Source organism: Caloenas nicobarica, chromosome Z (genome assembly GCF_036013445.1).
Source record: "Caloenas nicobarica isolate bCalNic1 chromosome Z, bCalNic1.hap1, whole genome shotgun sequence".
Taxonomy (NCBI): Eukaryota; Metazoa; Chordata; class Aves; order Columbiformes; family Columbidae; genus Caloenas; species Caloenas nicobarica.
Genome location: NC_088284.1, coordinates 67264509 through 67286123, shown reverse-complemented (window position 1 = coordinate 67286123; position 21615 = coordinate 67264509). Strand labels below are relative to the sequence as shown.

The following is a 21615-nucleotide window of genomic DNA, read 5'->3' as shown; positions in this document are numbered from 1 at the left end:
ATATCGGGTCATTGCACTAATGAACAGTTTGGGCCCAGACTCTCGTTAGCTTCTCTACAGGAAGACAAAACTAGTAAAACAGGGAAAGGACATATGAGAGGAGCTCCTTTCTGGTACTATCTTAAGCTTTTATTGTTGAAGGACACTCTTTAGCTAATTTGAGACCCATTTAAAAAAAAAAAAAAAATCTGTTTACTGATTAGTAACCAGTGGATAAGAGCAGAAAGCCCAAGTGAATAAAGCCATAAATACCTAAGTCCTCAGGATAACAGCCTGTAAAACTGCCAGAAAGCTTTGCTTAATTGACAAAAGGTAGCCTCTGGTTACTCGAGGCGTTGGCACTGTAGGCACTAATCCATATTAATATGTGGAAGGTATATTTTTAGCTCCTTCTAAAATGCAAGTCTTTCAATAACATTCATTCTTATGTTAAAAGCAGCTGTTTCCTTTGTGTGTGTTCTCATCCCAGATTTCTCAAAGTTGAAAAAAACTATGTTTAATTTCCGATACTTGACAATTTTAAAATTTATGGTAATCTGTATTTCTTGGAAAAAATTTTCAGGCAAAACAGTTTAAGGAAATAATGTAAATTGTTTCAAGAGGCATTAAGAATTCTTTTTAAAAGAGTATGTATGTTGATTTGTGTTTCATTGGGACTTTCTGTGGTTTGGTGTCTCAAAGCGATCTTGCTAAAGCAGAGCAAAATTTTTACCAGAAACAACTTTATATGTATCTGTATCCATATCCATTCTTTCTTGTGATCCTGTCTCAGTTAATATGGAGAAAAAATGCTGACACGGAGGAATTTCATTGGTGTTTGCATGCATTACAATGTGAAAGAGATTGGGCCTTTTCCCTTTTTTTTTTTTTATTTCCAGTAAAAATAGAGTAGTGAAGTTTTAGTAGTGACAAATATCTCTGCACCTGTGTGACTTTTTTTTTTTCCCCTGCAGCTTTAGCACTTCCTCAAGTATTTTGAACTGAACATGATAGCCTTTTAGTGTTTGTTACTTTTTAAAGAATGGATTTTACATAAGTTAAAGCTCATGTCAAAATTAATAGAAGGAAAAATACAGTTCACAGAAGTCCATTCATTGTCAGCTAGTAATTTTGCTGCAAAAGCAACAGATAAACCAGATGTTTGAGAGTAACCTAAACCTGGAAGACTGAAATTATTTTCCAGAATGGTGAAGTCTCTAAAGTTTACTTTGACTCTTGTTCTTCATCAGTACAGTCTGTTTCACATTATCATAATTATTTTACAGCTGAAAATCTTGTATGGTTTTGCCGAAGTTCGGTCAGTTTAAAAAAAAGAAAAAAGTTTTTTCAGAATTACTTGATTTTTGGAGCAGCGTCAAGTGATGCTGCAGTGTCTTCCAAAAAGGTCTGATGATGTGGACCATGTGAGAATCTCTCTTGGTACTCAGAAATGGGTTGTGGTGTTCACTGTTTCTTTGCACAGGGCTGACTGACCTGTGGACAAGCTGTGTATGCCCATGCTGTCAGGTCCAGAGTTTGTATTTTTCCTGTGTGTCTGTGAGTATCGGAGCTGGTGATGGTCTGAGGAGAGCAGATGTTAATGGTGTTTTTCTCAGGCATTCTGTTGCCCAAATAGGCATCTCTCATTGTGAGAAAAGGCGGTAAAAGGCTGTAAATCTGCCTGCTCATTATGAAAGGCTACAATAGATTGATTTACGGAGAAAAAGCAGCTGTTAGGCTTAGGTAGCCTGTGTGTGTGAAAATTGAGTTTTACAGTGACTGGATATTACTGCTGTTATTTTTGAGAGCAGTTTAGTTCTAACTTAATCACAAGGGATGTTGTACAGGCAAGAAGAGTCACAAAACTTTCATTAGCCTGGATAGCACGTCATGGTAACACAGTTGTATAAAATTTAAAGTGTAACCAGATTTTCTTTACTTCCTAACCTGATTTTCACCATTTCCTCTGTACAGACACTTCTTTCTTGTTTTATGTTCGCTGTTAGCATTCTTTGTGCCCAGATATCAGATTTGTTCTTTCTCTCATGTACACAAATGAATGTTCAAGTGTGTACTGACAACCGTGCGCTTCAAGCCACTGAGCTTAAGAAACAGCAAACAAGTATGTGGGGACATGCAACATGACGACAGGAAATAAGACTTGTCAGTACAACCGTCATAAGCTATAACCACTATGAGAAAAATGATACATAATTTTTAGATTAAGTAATAGGCCTTTCTTAGCAATCTTATAGAATTTGAGAGAAATGTATACATTTTAATCAATAGTAGAAAAACAATGTAGAGAACTGTTCATTAACGTAAACTGATTTTTACTAATCTGTTTTTAAAATCAAGTTCTATTTTGTAATCCGTGTGTTCCATATAATTTCCCTGTGTAGCAAGGCAATCCTTCTGGTTCAATCACTGTAACGATCTCTAGGGACTTCATACATATGGAAAGTGCTGGGATGAGGATAAATCTTATAACAGCAGAAAACTTTATTTTGAATCCTCATCTTAAGATTTATTTTCTAAGGAAGAAGAAAGAAATCTATGTGAGGTTTTCTGGCATTTAGTGTGGTCTGCTTAGGTCTTCCTCTGGTTTTTGATTCTACTTCATCATTACTAATTTGGAAGATGTTGTAGCTACAGGACACAGGAGCCCTAGGTCTATTATAAACTCATTTAGGCCCTCATGTTGTATAGCCTTTCAAACAAGGCATTGAGAACTTTTTATTAGGGTATTGGCTTTAGTAAAGGACTAGATATGGTGTAGTAGTGTGTATGTATGTTGAGTGCATAGCAATTTCCACAATGTTTGTCTCACTGACACCTGAAATCAAGATCTTTGACTATTATTCTGTTCTGTAGTTCTTTTTTCTTGGCAGCATGCCTTAGGCAGTAATTAACAGTAAGGGGTTTAGGCAAAAATGTTTCTTACAATGTTATTTATTTTCTTTTTTTTTTCCTTTTAAGTCTGAACAGCCCAGCCCTGCCAGTTCCAGCTCCAGTTCCAGTTCCAGTTTTACACCATCTCAAAACAGCAGACAACAAGGTACCAACAAAGGAAAATAAAATGAAAGGAGTGTGTGAAATGAAGGGGCTAATAAAAACAGAACTGGTGGCATCTCATTACTGCTTTTCTTCTGCTTTTCATGGCCTGAACTGGACACAGCTTTGCTTTAGGGACTTTTCCTTGGGTTGTTTTCAGTTGTGGCTGTAAGGGCAAAATAAAAGGGAAAAAAATATGTCTGTCTGGAAAAAGGTTGTGAAGGGTACTTGTTCTGAAGCACTCAATATATGCCAGTCACTTAGCAGATGCTAAACTTGAAAAGCTTCTGTTTTTGAGGTTATTCTTCTGCAGGGATAGGTGACATGGCACCTGACTCCATCTGAAGCCCTGCGAAGGAACAGGTGGCTTCCTGTGGGAAGCCCGAGGATGTGTATGTGTGGACCCTTTCAAAGGGCCATGATCCTCCCATGCCATTGGAGAGTTTTAAGAGCATACAATATTTACTTTAGATACGCGGCAGAGGAAGATGATGGTCGGACTTCAAGTTGACTTTAAATTTGCATTTCGATGTTCTGGCTAATAATTACAGTTTACTTGGAACTCAGTGAAGAAATAAATTGTTTTTCTCAGAGAATTTGCCAAGGCTGGTTTTCTGTAAATAAGTTGGGATTCACTCTACATGATCTATTTAACTAGAAAAGGCCTGCTTGGCCTTTTTCTCTAGATTTATAAGATTGTACAGCTGATAACATTCTTAATCAGCTTTTGTTGTGTTCTTTAGATCAGAAGCATTGAAAAAGCAGCTTTTGACTAATTAAAATTACATTTATTTTATCCATTTATTTTCCTCAATGGTAGACTTGATTTAATGTTATGAAAATATTAGTCCCTCAGGCAGACAGTTTGTTTTTAAACAGATCTACACATGATGCATATCTGTCCTACTACCTTTTTGTAGGTGACTGGTATGAATTTTCTATTGTGTTCTGGCAGCATTACTCCAGGTGAAAGAAAGCAAAAGCTAAAGTGAACTGTGGTTGATGACTGGCTTCAGGCATTTGATTTCTTTACCTGAGGCTAAACAGAAACCCTTCTTGCTGAAACCTCATCTTTGCTCTCATGAAAACCTCATTAGTGGTGTGAACTGTCCATTACGAGCCAAAATATTTGGATACCAATTATGGTATGTGTTATCTTATGCTGGGCAAAAACCTCTTGACTTAGTATTTACTTCTGAGCAGACTGGATCCATCCATCTCTTCTGGGTCAAATAGAAGACATATCACAGACTGTCTTTCTGGTTTTTGTACCTTCTCAAGAATGTTATGCTCTGGTCAGAACCCATGCTTTTTTCCCTTACTACAAGTTACTTGCCAGGGCCATTGGTTTTTTTTCCATGGTGTTCAAACTCCAGTGGTCACTCAAGTGTCAGAAAACCACAGCATGAACTTTTTTTCACTTTTTTTGGCAAAAGCAGTGGGCTAACCTTAGGTTCTTCAAGTTCTTTGGCCCTTGGGGCTTCCTCTGGTATTTCCATTTCCTCACCAAGAGCACTTGCTCTTGGGCAGCTTTTAGTTTTCAGTTACTCCTTAACTATTCTGATCCATTAGGAGATAGCAAATTCTCAAATCCTTAAATAGGTTGTCATGGACTTTTAAATTAAGTGTTAGCTATCAGTGCTAGAAACAAAAGACCTAAAAATCAATGTTTTCCTGATTGTTAGCTAACTTTTTCAGCAGACATTCCTATCTGGGTACAAAATACCTGTTCAGAGTCCCAGACATAGTCCTACATGAAGTGAAAACTTGTCTTAATGACAGGTTGTTAAATGCCTATGAGCCTGTCAGTGATGGATGTGTCTCAGCAGTCCATGTTCCTTTTTCTCTAAGTAAGAGGAATGAGCCTGTAGGCAACTTGAGACAGGACTGTCTGATTGTCCCAGAGCACAGCAAGAGAGTATCACGGTCTAAAATAGCCCTCTGCTATACTTGAAAACAGGACACAGACAATAATAATGAGTTAGCTTGAGCTTGGGAGAGCAGGCTGTGTAGGGATCATGAGGAATCTGTGCTGGTTTACTTTCTGCTTCCATTTTAAAAATAAAGTCAAGGACTGATGCTTTGTGTGACTCACAAGCATGGCTACCAGTTTCCATGTTGTGGAGTTATGTGCTGGTCTCTTATGAAAGATGAGCTCTTCATATGTCATGCTAAGTATAATTACAAAATTAGGCTTTGGTTGATAATTCTACCTTTCTTCCCACTGACCTTTTCCTCTGCTTTTTCATCAAACCTATGATGATACTTTCATTTGTCCTTTACCAAGTCTTTTTTATCGTTTTCTTCCTCTTGTATGTTGGGAGAGGAGATGAATGCGTTCTCAGAAGCGGGCTTTGGCCTATGGAGTGGAGTGAGATTCATCTGCTCTCAGTGCAGACAAAGACAGCCGTATTCAGTAGGACTTTGATCAAGTTTGTTAGTGTCTTTGCCCAGTAAGGTGAAACTAGCCTTTCTAGGCTAAACCTAGCCTGTGGAAATACCCTTGTGTTCTACCCTTTCATCTTGCTTGAAACATGGAATTCTTCTTCCTATATTTATAATTTAATTATATTTTCTAACCCTTTACCTCAAATAATTTAGTTCCCTATGCCATGTCTCTCATTTACTGACCTCAACAGTCAAGGAGACCAGTAAGAACATTTTCCAAAAGATCAAAGTGGGCAAATTCTTCCTTCATCCCTGTGCTGATGCTGTTGACAGTGCCCTCTCTTCTCCTTTTTAAAGGAAATATGTTAATTACTGTTCCTATTAAAAGCCAAGGAAGGAGTCCTTTCCCTCCTTCAAGGGTCAGATGATTAAATATTCAGTCAGACTACAAGTTACCATTTGCAAGTAGCTGAGCATTGTCTGCCTGGGACCCAAACAGTAACAGAAAGTGGAACACATCAGTATAGTTCCACTTTCCTTGTGGCCTGTACAAGTGTCTGGTCCACCAGGAATTTGCCCATCAGTAACATTTGGGCTTCTTCCCAGCCAACCCTAAGGTGTAAAAACAGAGAAAAGAAACCATCTGAACCAGCCCAAGCTGTACCGATTTATGAAAGTTCTAGTGTAAGCTTAGTGGTAAATCATGTTCAACATTGGCTTTGAAATCACTTGCACAAAATGAGTCAAAATGCCTGTGACTTGAGCCTTGCTTGGTCTGGAATAATCCATGAAGCCATTCCTCCACCTTCCGCATTAGGAGTATGACTCTGACAGAGGTCTGTCTTCGCTTCTGGCAGTGACAAAGGATGATACACCTTGACCCTGTTTCCCCATGAGCGAATAAAGAGTTGGTCCCTTTGAAGAGCACGCTGAGGCTCACTTCATTCACACTAGCACTAGCGTTTCCTGGGCTGCAGGAATTACAGAACCATAGTAGTAATCACTGTTCCTGCAGCCATCACCATTGCTTTTACTTGCTGCTTCATGTCTCTTACTTTAGAGTTAAATCTCCTCTGGCATCAGTCTTGCTTCCGGCCCTCTTATAAGCTGTTTTTGTCCCCCTGTATTTCAAGTAGCTGTAGTGTGATGTTTCCCAGATATGTTAAACATATTCCTCTTTCTGTAACTTTTAAAGCAAAATAAATTGAGTAAAATCAAACCAAAATCCCAAACTGAATTTCATGCAGTTTTATGAGCCAGTTGAGCTTTGTACCTTCTGTCAATTCAGGAAAAGAGATAGCATGGTGTTATGTGGGATTGATGCACTTTTTACATATGAACATGGTAAAGTGCTTACTTGACCTGAAATTGACCCTGAAATAAAGGGAACAGATAAAGCTAAATAAATAAAAACAAGAAGACAGACTGCCCACACCAGTATGAGTTAGAACGATTTGTTAGACTCTGCTTCTCAATACATGGATTAATCTAACAAATGTAATAGTACTGATCAGTATGTCCCTGTAGATCTTTACTCACCTATAATACTCTTTGAGAAAGCAAAAAATGCAAAAACCCAGCAATGAAAAAGAATCTTGCTTCCAGTAATAACAATAGTAATAATAATACAGTAATAGACAATTTCTACTGGCATGACAGTATTTGACTTCAGCTATGGTCCAGAGGGCCAATCCTGCAAATACTTAAGCATACGAGTTGCTTCACTGTCATGAGTAAGTCTACTGAAGCTAAGTTGCTTGTGTGAGTAAATGATTCATGGATAAGTCCCTGCAGCATGAGCCCCCAGTGAATTACTTCGTTTGTTTAATGTTTAAGGCTCTCTTCTCCCAACACTGTGTGGGGACAATAGTTTTCCATCATCTACAAAGCTGGGTGAGTTTCCCGCAACACTGCAAAGTGAACTTCATTTGTGTATTTTGTGTCTGTTTCAGGTCCGTTGAGGTCTATAATGAAAGATCTGCATTCAGATGATAATGAAGACGAATCAGATGAAGTGGATGAGAATGACAATGATTCTGAGTTGGAACGACCTGTAAATACACGAGGAGGAAGCAGGAGTCGAAGGTGAGCGTCTTGTGATTGCCGGTAACCTGGTAGACAAAACATTGTGCTTGTTAGTAATGGGGTGAGGTCTAATGTTCTCAAAGTGCTGAGTAGCAAATGGGCAGGAATTCAGCCTCTCTTTTTAAAGCACGTGCATATAAAACTGCTGCTTCTAAAAACTATCAGGATTAGCCATTCCAAATACAAAGTGCTTCTGTACTAATCCCCGTGGTTCCTCATTCATTTGACTTTCCTTGATTTCATGCCATTGTGACTTAAGGGGAGTAGTCACAATTACTCTTTGGCATAAATGATATAAAATTAAGTCCTTTAATTGATTGATGAGCTATTCTGTATATAGTGTCTTGTTTTCAAGATCTGCTTACCGGTTTTAGATTAGGTTGTTAAATTGGATTGGAATTAATGAGATTTGAATTTCAAGGTAATTCTGTGTGGTATGCAGGAGGTAACATATGAAGGTGCGGACAGAAGGTAAAGCAATTAACTGTCACAAATTACTTTTTAAAATATGCTTTTGCATCCTAGCTGCAGCCTTAAGAGGGCATTCCAAAAATCATTGGTTCTTCAGGCAGCTTGGAGCTCCATCTGAATGCTGTTGAAAACCTGAAACAGTCTCTCTTGAACCTTTCCGTAGTGGGATCTTTATCTGATCCACAGAGTTTATCTGTGAGTGCACAGCACCTGAGCACCAGTATCAGCTGCTGCTTAAATGGGAAGGTAATAGGAAATGTCAGCTGATTCCCTGGTGGACTTTAGCAGCAGGAATTAAGCAGAAAAAGACCAAGATGTCTAGTAGTTTAAGAGTTTGTTTGTGTTGGTGATTGTATAAAGGATTATCTCAAACTCAGCTTATCTCTAAGTGTGGAGATTTTGTTTCAGTTTTTTAACAAAATCTTAAGGCTAATGTTTCTCTACTTTTTATCCCAAATAACCATTTTTACTTTCTTCTAACAAATAAGTATACTCGGTTGTTCCTAAGTAAATAAATGGTGAGACTGACTAGGATCTGAGCTTTTTCACAGGGCCTCTTCTGAGACACTAAGTTTTTAATTTTAGCCAGGAAAAAAAGTGTTATTTATGATAAGGAGCAAGGAATTGTCCAAGCACTCTTGTCCAAGTGGGAAGTACAGCTGTTTAGAAAGCTTTTAGAAGAACAGAAAAGTATATTTAAAACACATGGCTATGAACCGAGATACGGACTTGCTCCAGGAACACTGGGAACAGCAGTTTAATGTTCTAAATATTTAACCGTTTCTGTGACAATAGATGCTGTTACGCAGACATGGCATCTCACCCAAGTGGAGGCAGACACCCTTGTTTTCCTTCCTATGCAGAGCTTTTCCTGGAGCACAGCCCTGCTCAGATGCCTCCCGTCCACGTGAGGTTGGTTAATGATGGCTTGCTTAGTGAGGAGTCATTCTTAGTGTCGTACCTCAAAGTGCAAGTGCAGTTCACCCCTGTTGACAGCCCTTGGTCTGCAGATGTAACCTCTTGCCTCTGTTTTTCCGTAGGGTTAGTCTGAGTGATGGCAGCGACAGTGACAGCAGTTCGGCTTCCTCACCACTACATCATGAACCAGCGCCACCTTTACTGAAAACAAACAACAACCAGGTAAACTCAGGATTCGTAAATACAGTACTGGGGAGCTGATATGACATTCTGATTACTTCAGTGCAGTGACATTATCTGTAAACTGACATAAGAGGTTTGGTTTGGTTTGATTTTTTTTCTGGAGAAGTAGTATTTGGTTTAGCAAATGCTAATGACCCAAGTAATGTTTTCACCAGTATTTTAAGAAACGTGTCCTTGTCGTATGAATAATTATAGCTTTGTAAGGTACACAATACAAACTGGCTTTACAGTATCAGTTGAAAAACTGATAGAGGTTTGAGTTTGTGCTAGCAGTAGAGACAGTTCATGTCAATAGGCTCATTCTCAGGAGTTTATTCATTCTTCTCTTCCCCCCTCCCCTACCAGTGTTTATCTAGATAACACAATATTTTTTGCTTCAATGTCAGAGTACTTGTTCTATACCTGTAAGAGCTAACATTGTCATAATGTTTGAGGTGGGAAAGTAGAGTAGTTCTGCATTTTAGAGAAAGAAATTAAACAACCTAGAGCTGCACGAACATCAGGGACAAATGAGAATTAGAGTTTGGGAGTGACACCATCCCCACTCACCAATAAAGTAAGGCTCTCTAAATATAAAAATTAAACACAAAAGCTGATATGCTTAAAAAAAACCCCATCATTTATAAAATACATCTTTTGGCACTTATTATAGGGAGCCATAATTCACTCCTAGTGTCAGGTGGACCATACATAAAACAGTCCTGAAACTTACTGACTGGCAATAAATGGCTGCTTACAGTATTGATATAGTTAGAATAGTGTCTGCATAATGTATTAATGAAAGTTTGTGGTTTAGATGGTAAGTTTTATCGATGAGTCTTTCCTATATCTCTTAGGTTAACTGCTTCCATTATCTGGCAGAAATTATTTACTTGTCATTGTTTCTCTAAAAATGCTTCCAATGCAAGCTTACTGATAGTGCAAAACTAAACATTGCTATTCCTGTCAGTTAAGTTCAAATACACTGTGGAGGAAAAAACCACTAGGGAGTAGTTTGTGCGTGGAGAGAGGAAAGATTCCATGTCCAGAAAGCATTCTAACTATCCACCAGAAACTCTCTAGGCTTTTCTAAGCTGATCTGTACCAAAGTTACATGTTTTTAAGAGAGAGTCTTTTGAGGGGAAAAAGCAAACTATAAAGGTGAAGAATATTGCATTTACTGGAAACATCAGCACAAGACAAATAACATCTATCTATGGCTTGTTGTTTAACGAAGAATAACTTCTACAGAGGCAATGTAATTGTTAAGTAATTGTATTCTCAGTATCAGCAGCCCACACAATCACATCTTTCATGTTCCTTTCTCCTTCAGTGATCTAACAGAAGGTCTACCAGCACATTTAGACACTCCAAACAATAGCAGTATACCAGCTAAAATTGAATGTCACATACCTTCTTCTATTTTTATATAATTTTGAGCTGAATTTCATAATTGAGCTGAAAATGAGAAATTTAGGGGAGCATTGTGAAAATTCAAATTGTGTGGACCATAGCCACATCTGAAATCTCTGTTTGGTAGCATAGTGCTGCTTGCCAGGATGATGCATTTGACTGATGAAATCAGGCTTGTGTTGACAAAGTCCGTTCATAGATCTAAAGAGCTAAGACAGTTATTATTTCTATAAGATTCTTCAGATGTGATTCTGCTGTCTCATCTAAACAAGAATGCTTAAGATGTTAGATTTCAACTACACATGAAGAGCACTGTAAGGAAGCAACTTTTTCAAATATACTGAGTTCTTGCTAAGATTCTATTTGAAATCAAGATTTATTTTTTCATTTAAAAACAAGAAAAGCATCTAAAAGGTACTGGATCCATGCCTAGAGGTCTGGGTTTTTTTCAAAACAAGACTTTTTCTTCTACTGGCCTACACAGCAGTAACCTTAGGGGATGTTGAATCGAAGAACTGGGATTTTTCTTCAGGAAAGTGTCATGTATTGTGTTCTGATTAGGTAAGGTTAAATCAGATCTGCAGTCACTTTTTGTATATAGGGAAGTAGCTGCCTGTCTGCTCTGTTCTTATGGTGCTTGTCACCCTGAGAAGCATGTATGCAATTTTAGTTGTTTATACCAAGGGAACTAGAAAAGGCAGGGGACATAAAGCTGTCAGTGAAACTTCTTGCTGGTCTAGAAGACCTGCTTTTATAGGTCTTATTTCCTTATTTATTTGCTGAGTCCTGTCCTGTCTTGTGACTGTGCAGTGTGGTGTTGGGGATAATAGTGGTAGTGATGTTAGTGTTACTTACAATGAAAGGTTAAACAAAATCTTCCATCATGTGCGATCATTTATTTTCCTTTGCTTTTCAGAAGAACCAATCGTATTCTAGATTAGGAATGAGAATGCTGGTTTTTTAACTCTACTTTCAGCTTCCAAAAAAGTGTGTCGTGTGTGGGAAAAATCAGAAGAAAAATCTACAGTTCTGTTTCCTCAAAATATTCCTCCCTTTAATCCTAAAATTTTCATACTAAGTATGGTGCTCTGCTGCTTGTTGATGTGCTCTTCTTGACTGTGGTTCAGTACTGGACAAAGCATTCTAGGGTTTATAAATGTGGTAGTAAATGACTTTGTATGGCATTGAAGGAAGGGTACTGTTTAAGTGCAAGAGAAATTACCATCAAACGCCCTTTTTTTTTTTGGCTACAACTTATGCAGTCATTTCAAAAACTGTCTCAAAATCTCTGTGGAAGAAGAGAGACAGCATTGCGGGGGGTTGAGGGGAAAGAACAGGAGAAATATACTGGTCACGTGACATTTCAAAGGCACTGAAGAGTACCTCAGGATCCTTTTGCACCTACAAAATCACACCTCTTATTCTTCCGGCATGCCAAAGACACAAAAAGTGTTGAGGAGGCTTTAAATAATGTGAAATTAATTCTTTTAAGGATTAATAATACTGATATCACCTCATTCCAGCAACTCAGCATTTTCTGCTGTAAGCTGCTTTTTTTTCTGAAAAATGAGTAGGTTGGTATGGATTAAAGAATTAAAAGCTCAGTTTTGAGTTTTGATTACATTTTCTCCAGGTGTTTTATTCTTTGTATTATTAACTGATAGCAGAGTTTTTCAGATGTAATTGTATCCAATAATGCATTTAATTTTTACAGTATTTTCTTTCTTTTCCAGATATTAGAAGTGAAAAGTCCAATAAAGCAAAATAAGTCTGATAAACAAATAAAGAATGGGGATTGTGATAAGGTAAATGAGAATGAGGTAACAGTGAACTAGCCTAGAATGTGATATTAATGTATTTACTAAACACCAACCTTTGTTACAGAATGCAAATCCCAGTAAATAGTACATGTTTGCTTTGTGTTCCCCTAGGTGCAGATCCTTCTCTTTTTTTTTTTTATGTAATTCTTTCTTCTGCACTATTTTGAAAGCTTTTTCTTTCTCTTCAATACATGTGGTGATTCAGCAAATGTCACCAGTTGGGAATCTACCATCTATTATTTTATCTGCTCTCCACCAAGAATTTGCATTGTGCTTCACAGATGAAGTGGTAATCTTTGAAGAGCAGAATTCACAGCTGTATTCCTAGCCAATAAGTCAGTCAATGGAAAAAAAAAAATATATGTGTTTTCCAGAATCCTTTCTGAGGCCTGTGTGTTAGGAAGTGGCAGTGTGATTCAGCTTGTTAACTAGAATGATATGAACCGATAGTTTCCTTTTAACACTGAGAAAGATACCTTTGTTTAAAATCATGTCAGCTGGCCATGGGTAAGAGGTCTAAATTCTCATGTGAGTGAACACAGCCTAATTTCCCAGCATGGACAAGTTCCTCTGAGCATTCCTGTTTTACAGGTATTAGCATCAACTTTGTGATCCTGTGAGGCGGGAGACCAAAGTTTCACTGTCTGTTGCTAGTTTTTCAGTTGCCTGTTCCATACGCTTTTTGTTTTCTTAAGCTGGATGCTATATCTCTCTCTGCTTGACAGAAAAAAGGTTTCTGATGGTTCAGGCTGAAGGACGAAGTTGATAATTGAGTGGAGAGGTGGGACATGTTTGGCATCCCAGGAAGGAGGACAGTGGAATCTACCATGCTTGATCTTCCCACCTTATATCTCCTTGTTGATACAGAAAATTAATTAAGTAGCTTTAGAGAGAAAGAGAGATTTGATTGTGAGCCTTTAGGTTTGGATCTAATGGGGAAAGGTGGGAGATGTTTTTTAAAGATGCTGTTTTGGCATCCCCAGTCTGTTTGACACTTTTTGCCACAGTTGAGATATAGGTATTATCTTCTAGAGCAAAGGACCACCTAATAAGATTTTCGTTGGCATGAAGTATCTAAGAAAACCTACAAAAGCTTATATTTGGGTTGGATTAAGCTAGAGAAAGCCAGACTCCTGAAAATTTAGCTCAAAGAAAATTTAAAATAGAATTTCCATTTGTATTGTTTTTGAAGACATCTGAAGTTTTTGAAATACATAGCTATGACTTAATTAACAAGTTGTTTATGGGGGGGGATTTATTTCTAGGCATATCTCGATGAACTAGTAGAGCTCCACAGAAGATTAATGACATTGAGAGAGAGACATATACTGCAGCAGGTGAGGAGCACTCTCATGCAATATCACAGTGTGCTCATTGAAGTTGTGAAGTCACATCTATTTTTCCCCTTCATCTAAAACTCTATAATCAGGTTTAATAACATTCAAGCCTGTAAAATCCTTATACAGCCCATTACCACTTTCAGTGCAGCTTAGGCTTTTTAAAAAATTTGTTATTTAATGTGACAACAGCATTTATAGAATGTATAAAAGTTCCCTGAGATAAATTTTTCACTAATTCATTCTTATGTTTGTCAACATACTGTATCAATAATTATGAAAACAGAATGGGAGAATGGATACAGTAATGCACCATAACTTGATAAAAATCTTGTTGCTTTTTTCCTGAAAATGACTGGCATTTTCTCAGAAACAATTAAAGAAATTTTTCTATGGCAAACAGGAAACATGGAATTCAAAGCAAAACTCACTTTGTGGAAAAACACAATATATTCATTGAGTAATCGAAGTCATGGAAGGAGTAAAATGTGAAAATACGTAAACTTGGTATTGGAAGGCTCCAAATTGATTTAAAGGTTATGCAATAATAAGAACAAAGAGTAGTATTCTTTGTTTTGGGCAACATTGTCAGGTATTATCTGCTAACAAAGCAGATGCAATTGTAGTACAGATGGTTTTATTATGTTTAGCACAATCACGTGCCAGTTGTGGACATGTTGTAAAGAGGGAAATTTTTATCACTTCTAAATGATTGCAATCACTCATCAAGTTTGTCAGCACTTGGATAAGTGTGTTAAAAGTATTTTGTCAGCCCTGGCATTTATCTGTTTATTAGTTCAAGCTCAATATAGGTGAAGATGAGAAAGCAATTGAGAGGTCAGTGAAAAGGAAGACCTTAGTTGAGGATATTCTTAGTTGAAGAGGAATTCTGATAGCTTTGTCAGATTTCATGAGTTATTATACGTAATGGTGCATATTGGTTATCCTTCATATTTTATGTATTGTTCTTTCCCAAGTTCCCTTTTGCCCACAAAGGGAAACGAAGCACACTTTCAGAATGGTGGCAAATTTTGCCTGCATTGGATAGTTTGTGCAGGAGGCTAAAAGATAGGAGTTTCAAGACCCTCTCAACTTTATATTATTCATTAACTCTTAGAGAGTTCACATAGAAAGTGAATCTGAAAAAGCCACTGTATTATAAATTCATGCCCTGGCTTTGCTTCCTGAGCATTTACTTCCCCAGTTATCCCAGGCTTGGCTGTTGAATGGTTTCACTGCTGGTAGACCTCTGTGGCCAGGACTACCCAGTTAACCAGCTATCAGTGCAGAACTGCGCCGATGTCCTAGCCTGCACGGTCTGGCCATAAATCCAGCTTTCACTGGGGCTGTATTGACAGCCTGCACACACTCCAAACAAAGGGAAACAGTCTGCAAGAACAGTTTCCCAGGAGACAAAACAGCACCGGTTGTACATCAACCTAACTTTTATGATACAGCTAATTAAACACTGTGCTATGAGAAGTCATAGACTACAGTATTAAAATTATACTCTTCACACAAGTTGTGAGGCAAAGGTCAATGAACAAATGCTTTCTATTGTCTGATAAATACACTTAAGGAAAAAGAAAAAGTCTGTCTTTAGCTTAAAATGCACAAAAACATACTGGTTTTTTTCACTTACACAGAATAGGATACTCTAATTTTCCAGCTCAGTTATGTTTCTTCTCACAGTTTTTCCTTATGTTAGTAACTTCCCATGAAGCAGATTATAACAGTACTGTAACATCAGACTGAAGAAGCTTTAGTGGATGAACCCATCATTTTTCTAACAAAGGTAAATATATCTTCCCCACCAAATACACTTAAATGCTACCAGATGAGAAAGTAGATAATGGATTCAACTTGAACCATCTTCTCTGCTTGGAAAATATTTCTTAGGGTAAGAATTCTGATTGGAAGGGATTTTTCTAGTCCCAGAGCAGGCTCAGCTGTGGGGTCAGATCAGGCTGCTCAGGGCTTATCCAGTCAGGATTTTAAAAGCTCCAAGGATGGAGACAGCACAGCCTCCAGGACTGTGTTCCACTGCTAGACCACCCTCACAAAAAAGTCAACACCACCAACATTTCTTGCTTGTTTTTACCCTTGCTTTGCGTAAAAAGGGTTTGAGTTTGGTTTTTTCAAAATTTCACATGAAGCCACGTAAGTCCTATGATCTGCAGGCTGTCAATGTAGCCCTGGTGAAAGCTGGATTTGTGGCCAGACGGTGCAGGCTGGGACAGTGGTGCAGTTCTGCGCTGGTAGCTGGTAACCCTGTGGTCCTGGCTGTGGAGGTTACCAGCATTCAAAGCAAGAGCCAAGTTACTTACCACTTGTCTGTTAGCCAGTCTGCACTAGCAAATGATTTATGCTATTATAAAACAAATAAAACAGTTTAGTTTTAAAGTCTTCTAATTCCTCAATATTCTGCAATTCATTACTTCATGTGATTTTATCAGTTTACAGAAATGTGTTCACACAATACTGAATGGATAACTTGCAGAGAATCAGTGCTTCTCCGCATTACAAATAAACTGTCATCCCATGCTAAATGTCCTTACTGCTATGCAGCTATGTAATTACTGTGAAATAACTTCCAGTGAGCACAGAAATAAAAAGAGTAGAGAGCTGAGAAAGATCTTGAGAATTAATGTGAAACTTCTAGGCCAAGAAATACAAGTATATAGAAACTACAGGAAGTACAAAAGTCAGGAGGGTTAGGGATAAAGCTGCAGAAAGGGATGCTGGTTACTAAATGATAAGAGAGATTGAGTGCAAAAATATGCAACAGAAAATTGTAAATAGCTGCAAGAGTTTAAAAGGCAATGTTGGTGTGGAAGTGTAATGGTGGTAGAGTTGTGTGTTCCTGAGTGGTGACTGTCATCCCTTTAGTTTATGTCAGGGAAGGTAATAATATCTTGCACATGTCAAAGTCTGCTGCCCACAGACTTCTGGGGTATTTTTAAAGAAGGGACTTGCAAGAGGATGAAGACATTGATCATTCAAAAGCGCTGGCTTTTGAAACTTATGCTAAGGGATGTGAAAAGGGCAGGGCAGGTTTTTGCAATCTCGGTGTTTAAGACCAAGTCTTATAGGCATGACAGCAAATAGGAATGTGGACCAGCTGGACATGAGAAAAATGTTTTTGTTTGAGAATATGGCTCTTTCCCAAGAGTGGCATTTCTCTTCGAGACACTTTGTTAAAGGAAGCTGAAATAAATCCACAAAAAAGAAGCAGGAGGCAAGAGAAATGTGATACTGAACTGCAAGTGCCTGGATATGTAGCTAAGTAATCCTGATGTAAAATGAAACTTATAGATATCTAAGTATTGCCCAAAAGGGAGAAGGCAGGTGAAAAAGAACACTTGACCAAGAAATAAGTCCTGTGAGAATCAGAATCACCTGAGCATTTTTTGTGTGAATATTTGATCATGGCTAGACAGAAATTGGTCTGAAATCACATTTTAAAAAGAAATCTCTCTCCCACCTCTTTCACTGTAAAGAAAGGGTTTGGGATTTGCAGTGATAAGGCTTTTTTTTTTTCTTTTTTACTCTGTGATTTGCAGCGAAATAGTAGGGATAACTGAATCTGCAATCAGATGTTAATGCTGCATGTCCCATATATTCAAATTTGGCTGGCTAAAGCTGCAGTCCTAACTCAGTATTTTCAGTGCAGATGGTGTTAGCATGACTCCATGAAATGCAATGAGATTTCTGGTAAGGCTGCCTCTTACTTTGAGGCATCAGAATTCATATCTTCAGCTGGTGAAAAATCTCCTTAGAGTCAGTGCACTAGAAAGCACAGGCATAAAGAAGAAATTGAGAGCATGTAGCACTGCTGAAAATCATATTGCTCGTGTCCACAAGGTGCTTAACTTCAGATGGCAACTATCTTCTGAGAATTTTTTGCAAGGGGCAGCTTGCAGGTCTGGAAACTATCAAATGGTCTAAAACCCTCCGTAAATTGAAAAATGACTATGTCATTAGTTGCACTTTGACTTCCTTAAACACACACACTCACTTGCTTGTTTAAAAGGAGATAAATAGTTCTACTATGATGGATAATGATGAAACTGAGCTGGAGAGACATTATGTAAACAAGATGTACATTATAGCAGAAAAGGAAAGCTTACTACAGCAGGAACAAATGGGGTATTTTTGTTCTTTGCAGCCTGAGCTCTTGGAATAAAACATTTTAATGCTGCGTTTTTAATATTATAACTGTCAGACTTCTTGGCAGCTAATCTAAACCTTTTATTCTTTTTCAAGTATTTCTGAATAGCGTAAGAATGTGCATGCTGATACTTTAAGTCGTGAATTCCTCATTGGCTGGCACACAGGCAGGTGTTTTTCATTGAGCTGTTTGGCTTTGTCTTGATATATTTTTGTACATCCATTAAAACTTTTGAGATTCATTTCAGTCTGATTTACCAGGTGCCCTGACATAGTGGCTATATTTCTTGAGGGCTGAATGAGTGATATGTTTAAAATGTTTATATTTCCCTTGGCCTAGAGCTTGAAAGCCCAAAACAGAACCTGATCAATAAAAGTGCTTATCAATTTTTTAGAATATACAGTGCTGTTTAAAAATACCTGTGTTAACACTTTCATGTATTCTTTGTTTCTAAAATCATGTATATTGCCATGGGTGTTATGAGGGGTGGTACTCTTTCACTATAACACAAGAAAGCTTTACAGAGTTGTTCAGCATAGCTACGTCTTCCTGGCCTTGGCTTCTGTAAACTTCTTGTGCAGCCGTTTATCTATCACACAGTGGATATTAAGAGAGCCAGACTGAGATTATATTCTTAATTTTACAAAAGGAGTCCAGATTGACTCCTTAGCTTCTGTCTTAGATGAGGCTCAAGAGAGTGCCAGAAGTGAGAATGACAAATAAAACGTATCAAAGTTTCCTTCTGGTAACAATCAGTTTTGTCCCATTTGATTTTTTTTTCCTCTCTTTTATTAATTGCAAAACAGTAGGAGATGGCAAAGTGTTACAATCTGTGAATCAACAAGTCGAAAAATGAAGTTGGCAATTTTAGATTTAAAATTCCCATATGGAAAAAAATTAATGCTAAGAGGCATAGATTTAAATGAAGTGTTACTAAGAGCATGATTATTCCTAAGGAGTTTCAGAATTTTGGAGAGCTGCAAACCAAGTTAAACAGATTTTACTTTTATTTTTCCCTAACCTCGAAAATGGAATGTGATTGGAACAGGAGATTTCTATGGTAACGGATAGTTCCCTCTCATGATTTTATCTTGTTTCCATTCTGTTTAAGCCACCCTGAGTTGTGTCATTCTATGCCTTACAATACATATGAAGTTACTTAATTTGTCATCAACATAGTCTTTTCTTTGGTCTGAGGAGAGAACACATCTTACATAATGAAATGGGGAGCAGAAAATTACAAAAGATTTAGTTTAAATTCATTGTTCTTTTACAAGTTGGTGTATTCCTAACAGATTTGTCATTTTAAGGTATGCTCTGTAAGCCATGTGTGCATACATCTGTATCTCCTCCAGCTGTGGAAAAGGAATTACAGTTGGAGTAATAAAGCTCAAACAAGCAAGGAATATCTAGCAGTAGCATTTCAGTGGAGATGTATATGGAAGCCCTGCAACTAAATGGGCTTTGCACTGAAGGGTGCAAACAGGACGTTGAGCCTAGCCCGAGTGTCGCAGAAGGGATGACTGGAAAGACTAAGCAGAAGAGCAATGTTCAGTCAGTCCATGACACTTCTCAGAGGCCAGCTTCAGGATGGGGTGCCTTTCTGTGTGCCCAGTTGGGATGTATGTCTCTTGGAATGAAACAGCACATAAGAGATTCATAGGCACAGTGTGCTGGCACTGCATTAGCTGTATCTGACAAATAATGCTTGCGCTTTCCAAGATGCCAAATGGGTTTTTTAGGTAGCCGCACATGCTAGAACTTAACATATCTGGAGTTACTTGTTAACAGCAATTCAGTGTTGAGTATGACCACTCTTAAAAAATTTAGACTACCATTCAGAGACTAAAAATGTCAAAAGGCACAAGCTAGATATGTACTGTTGATTTCACAGAGTTGTAGAACGGTTGAAGTTGGAAGGGATCTCTGGAGGTCATATGTCTCAAGCCCCCTGCCTACCCACTCAAGCAGGGACACCTAGAACTAGTTGCACAGGACCATCTCCAGATGGCTTTTGAATATCTCCAGGAGTGGAGACCCCACAACCCCTCTGGACAACTTGTGCCAGTGGGGTCAGCCTCACAGTGACAAGGTGTTTTCTGATCTTCAGAGGGAACCTCCTATGTTTCAGTTTGTGCCCGTTGCCTCTTGTCCTGTCACTGGGCACCAATGAAAAGAGCCTGGCTCTGTCTTCTTTTGCCATTGGTAGGAGTCTTTCATGGTTGACCTGGTTTAAAAAAAAAAAAATTGTTTAAGTCCGTTACTCAAGAGATAACTGCTAGTATGTGAACTAACAGTTGATGTGAGAGCTTTGAATACATTTTTTTCTTTCTATAAGTATTTACCTCTTTCCTTTGCTTGCAGAAAGGCTTATGCCAATTGTTTTCTAAAGTAATCTGCTTAGCAGCTACCCACACGATAAATATTCCAGACAGACATCTACCTGGGTTTTTTTATTTGTTTGGGCTTGGAGAAGGGAGAGGATGTTACATTTGAAAACTATATTCACAATGTTAGTGTTGACTGGAACAGCAGATGGGTAAGCTGGGATTATGGTTGAATATAATCTAAAGCAAAACAAAAACAACAACAAACTAGATACTGTGGTCTGGACCATAGTTCTTGTTAGAAAGAAAGTTAGTTGACAAGAATAATAATTTAACCTGCAAGTATTGTGGCAATTGGGCTTGTTTTATGCCTTTCATGCCATACTTGGTGGCATATTAATACATTCAGTGGGCATGTGAAACTCCTGAAATTTTCAACTGCATCTTTTCTTTCCTTTCAGATAGTAAATCTCATAGAAGAAACTGGACACTTTCATATCACAAATACAACCTTTGACTTTGATCTTTGCTCACTGGACAAAACCACAGTCCGTAAACTACAGAGTTACCTGGAAACATCTGGAAACTCCTGAGGATTCAGCATCTGGCTGCATCAAAAACTGTTCTTTAAATGAAACATTCAGAATGATGCAACCAAAACGGGCGGGGGGCGGGAAATGAAACAACCTCCTTCAGCTTTATTTTTCCTTAAAGCCAGTCATCATCTCTTGATAAGGGAGAAGAAAAGTGAAAAGACTCAGAGCACCTCTGTTCTTAAGAAGAAAATGCTCTGGAAGAGTTTGCCTGGATAGCCTTGAAAAACAAACACACGAAAACGAAAACATACTTAGTCTTAATGAATGTGTATGGTATCATGTATCTCTCTGTGGTGTTCCAGTCCACAAGATGAATGCATGTTCAGCACACTGCCTTACTACATAACTGATCTATTTATTACTGCATACATGCATTCTAAAGTCAACGAGTCATTGAATGACACTACCAGATGTTGCAAGTAGTGGGGTCCCATGTGTGCTTTTTTGATGCAGTACTATCACAGGCCTAGTACCCTTATTCATGTTAAAATGCCACTTCTTGCTGTCTTTCTCTAGTGACTTAAAACACTACAGTCTTGTTTCCACTTCTGCAGTTCCAGGAAACAAGACACAAAGTTGGGGATTAAACAGTGGTCCTATATTTTGTTTCCCATTTGCCACAGTGGGTTGGACCACAGCAGGTTGGACCGCAGGTCCTTGGCTCTATCTGTTTATTGATCTTGACCGTGGTAGAAAATGCACCAAATAGGAGCATATGACTTGCTGTTTAGCCTTAGTGAATAAACCAGTAGGACTTTGAACAAAAAATGTTATGTATACTGTCCTGAATCCAGCATCTTTTTCAGTCTGCATTCTTGTGTGTGTTCTAATGTT

At 38.1% G+C, this 21615-nt stretch overlaps 1 protein-coding gene across 1 annotated transcript in view; it reads left to right on the top strand.

Annotated features, from left to right (window-relative positions):
* MLLT3 (MLLT3 super elongation complex subunit) overlaps positions 1-20837 on the top strand; it is a 120037-nt gene extending 99200 nt beyond the window's left edge. The window contains exons 7-12 of the mRNA XM_065656563.1: positions 2959-3037; positions 7374-7506; positions 9018-9117; positions 12264-12335; positions 13616-13687; positions 20647-20837. Of these exons, the coding sequence (XP_065512635.1) occupies positions 2959-3037; positions 7374-7506; positions 9018-9117; positions 12264-12335; positions 13616-13687; positions 20647-20778 (588 nt within the window). The 3' untranslated portion in view covers positions 20779-20837. The remainder of the gene's footprint in view (positions 1-2958; positions 3038-7373; positions 7507-9017; positions 9118-12263; positions 12336-13615; positions 13688-20646) is intronic.
* Positions 20838-21615: the final 778 nt, after the last annotated feature.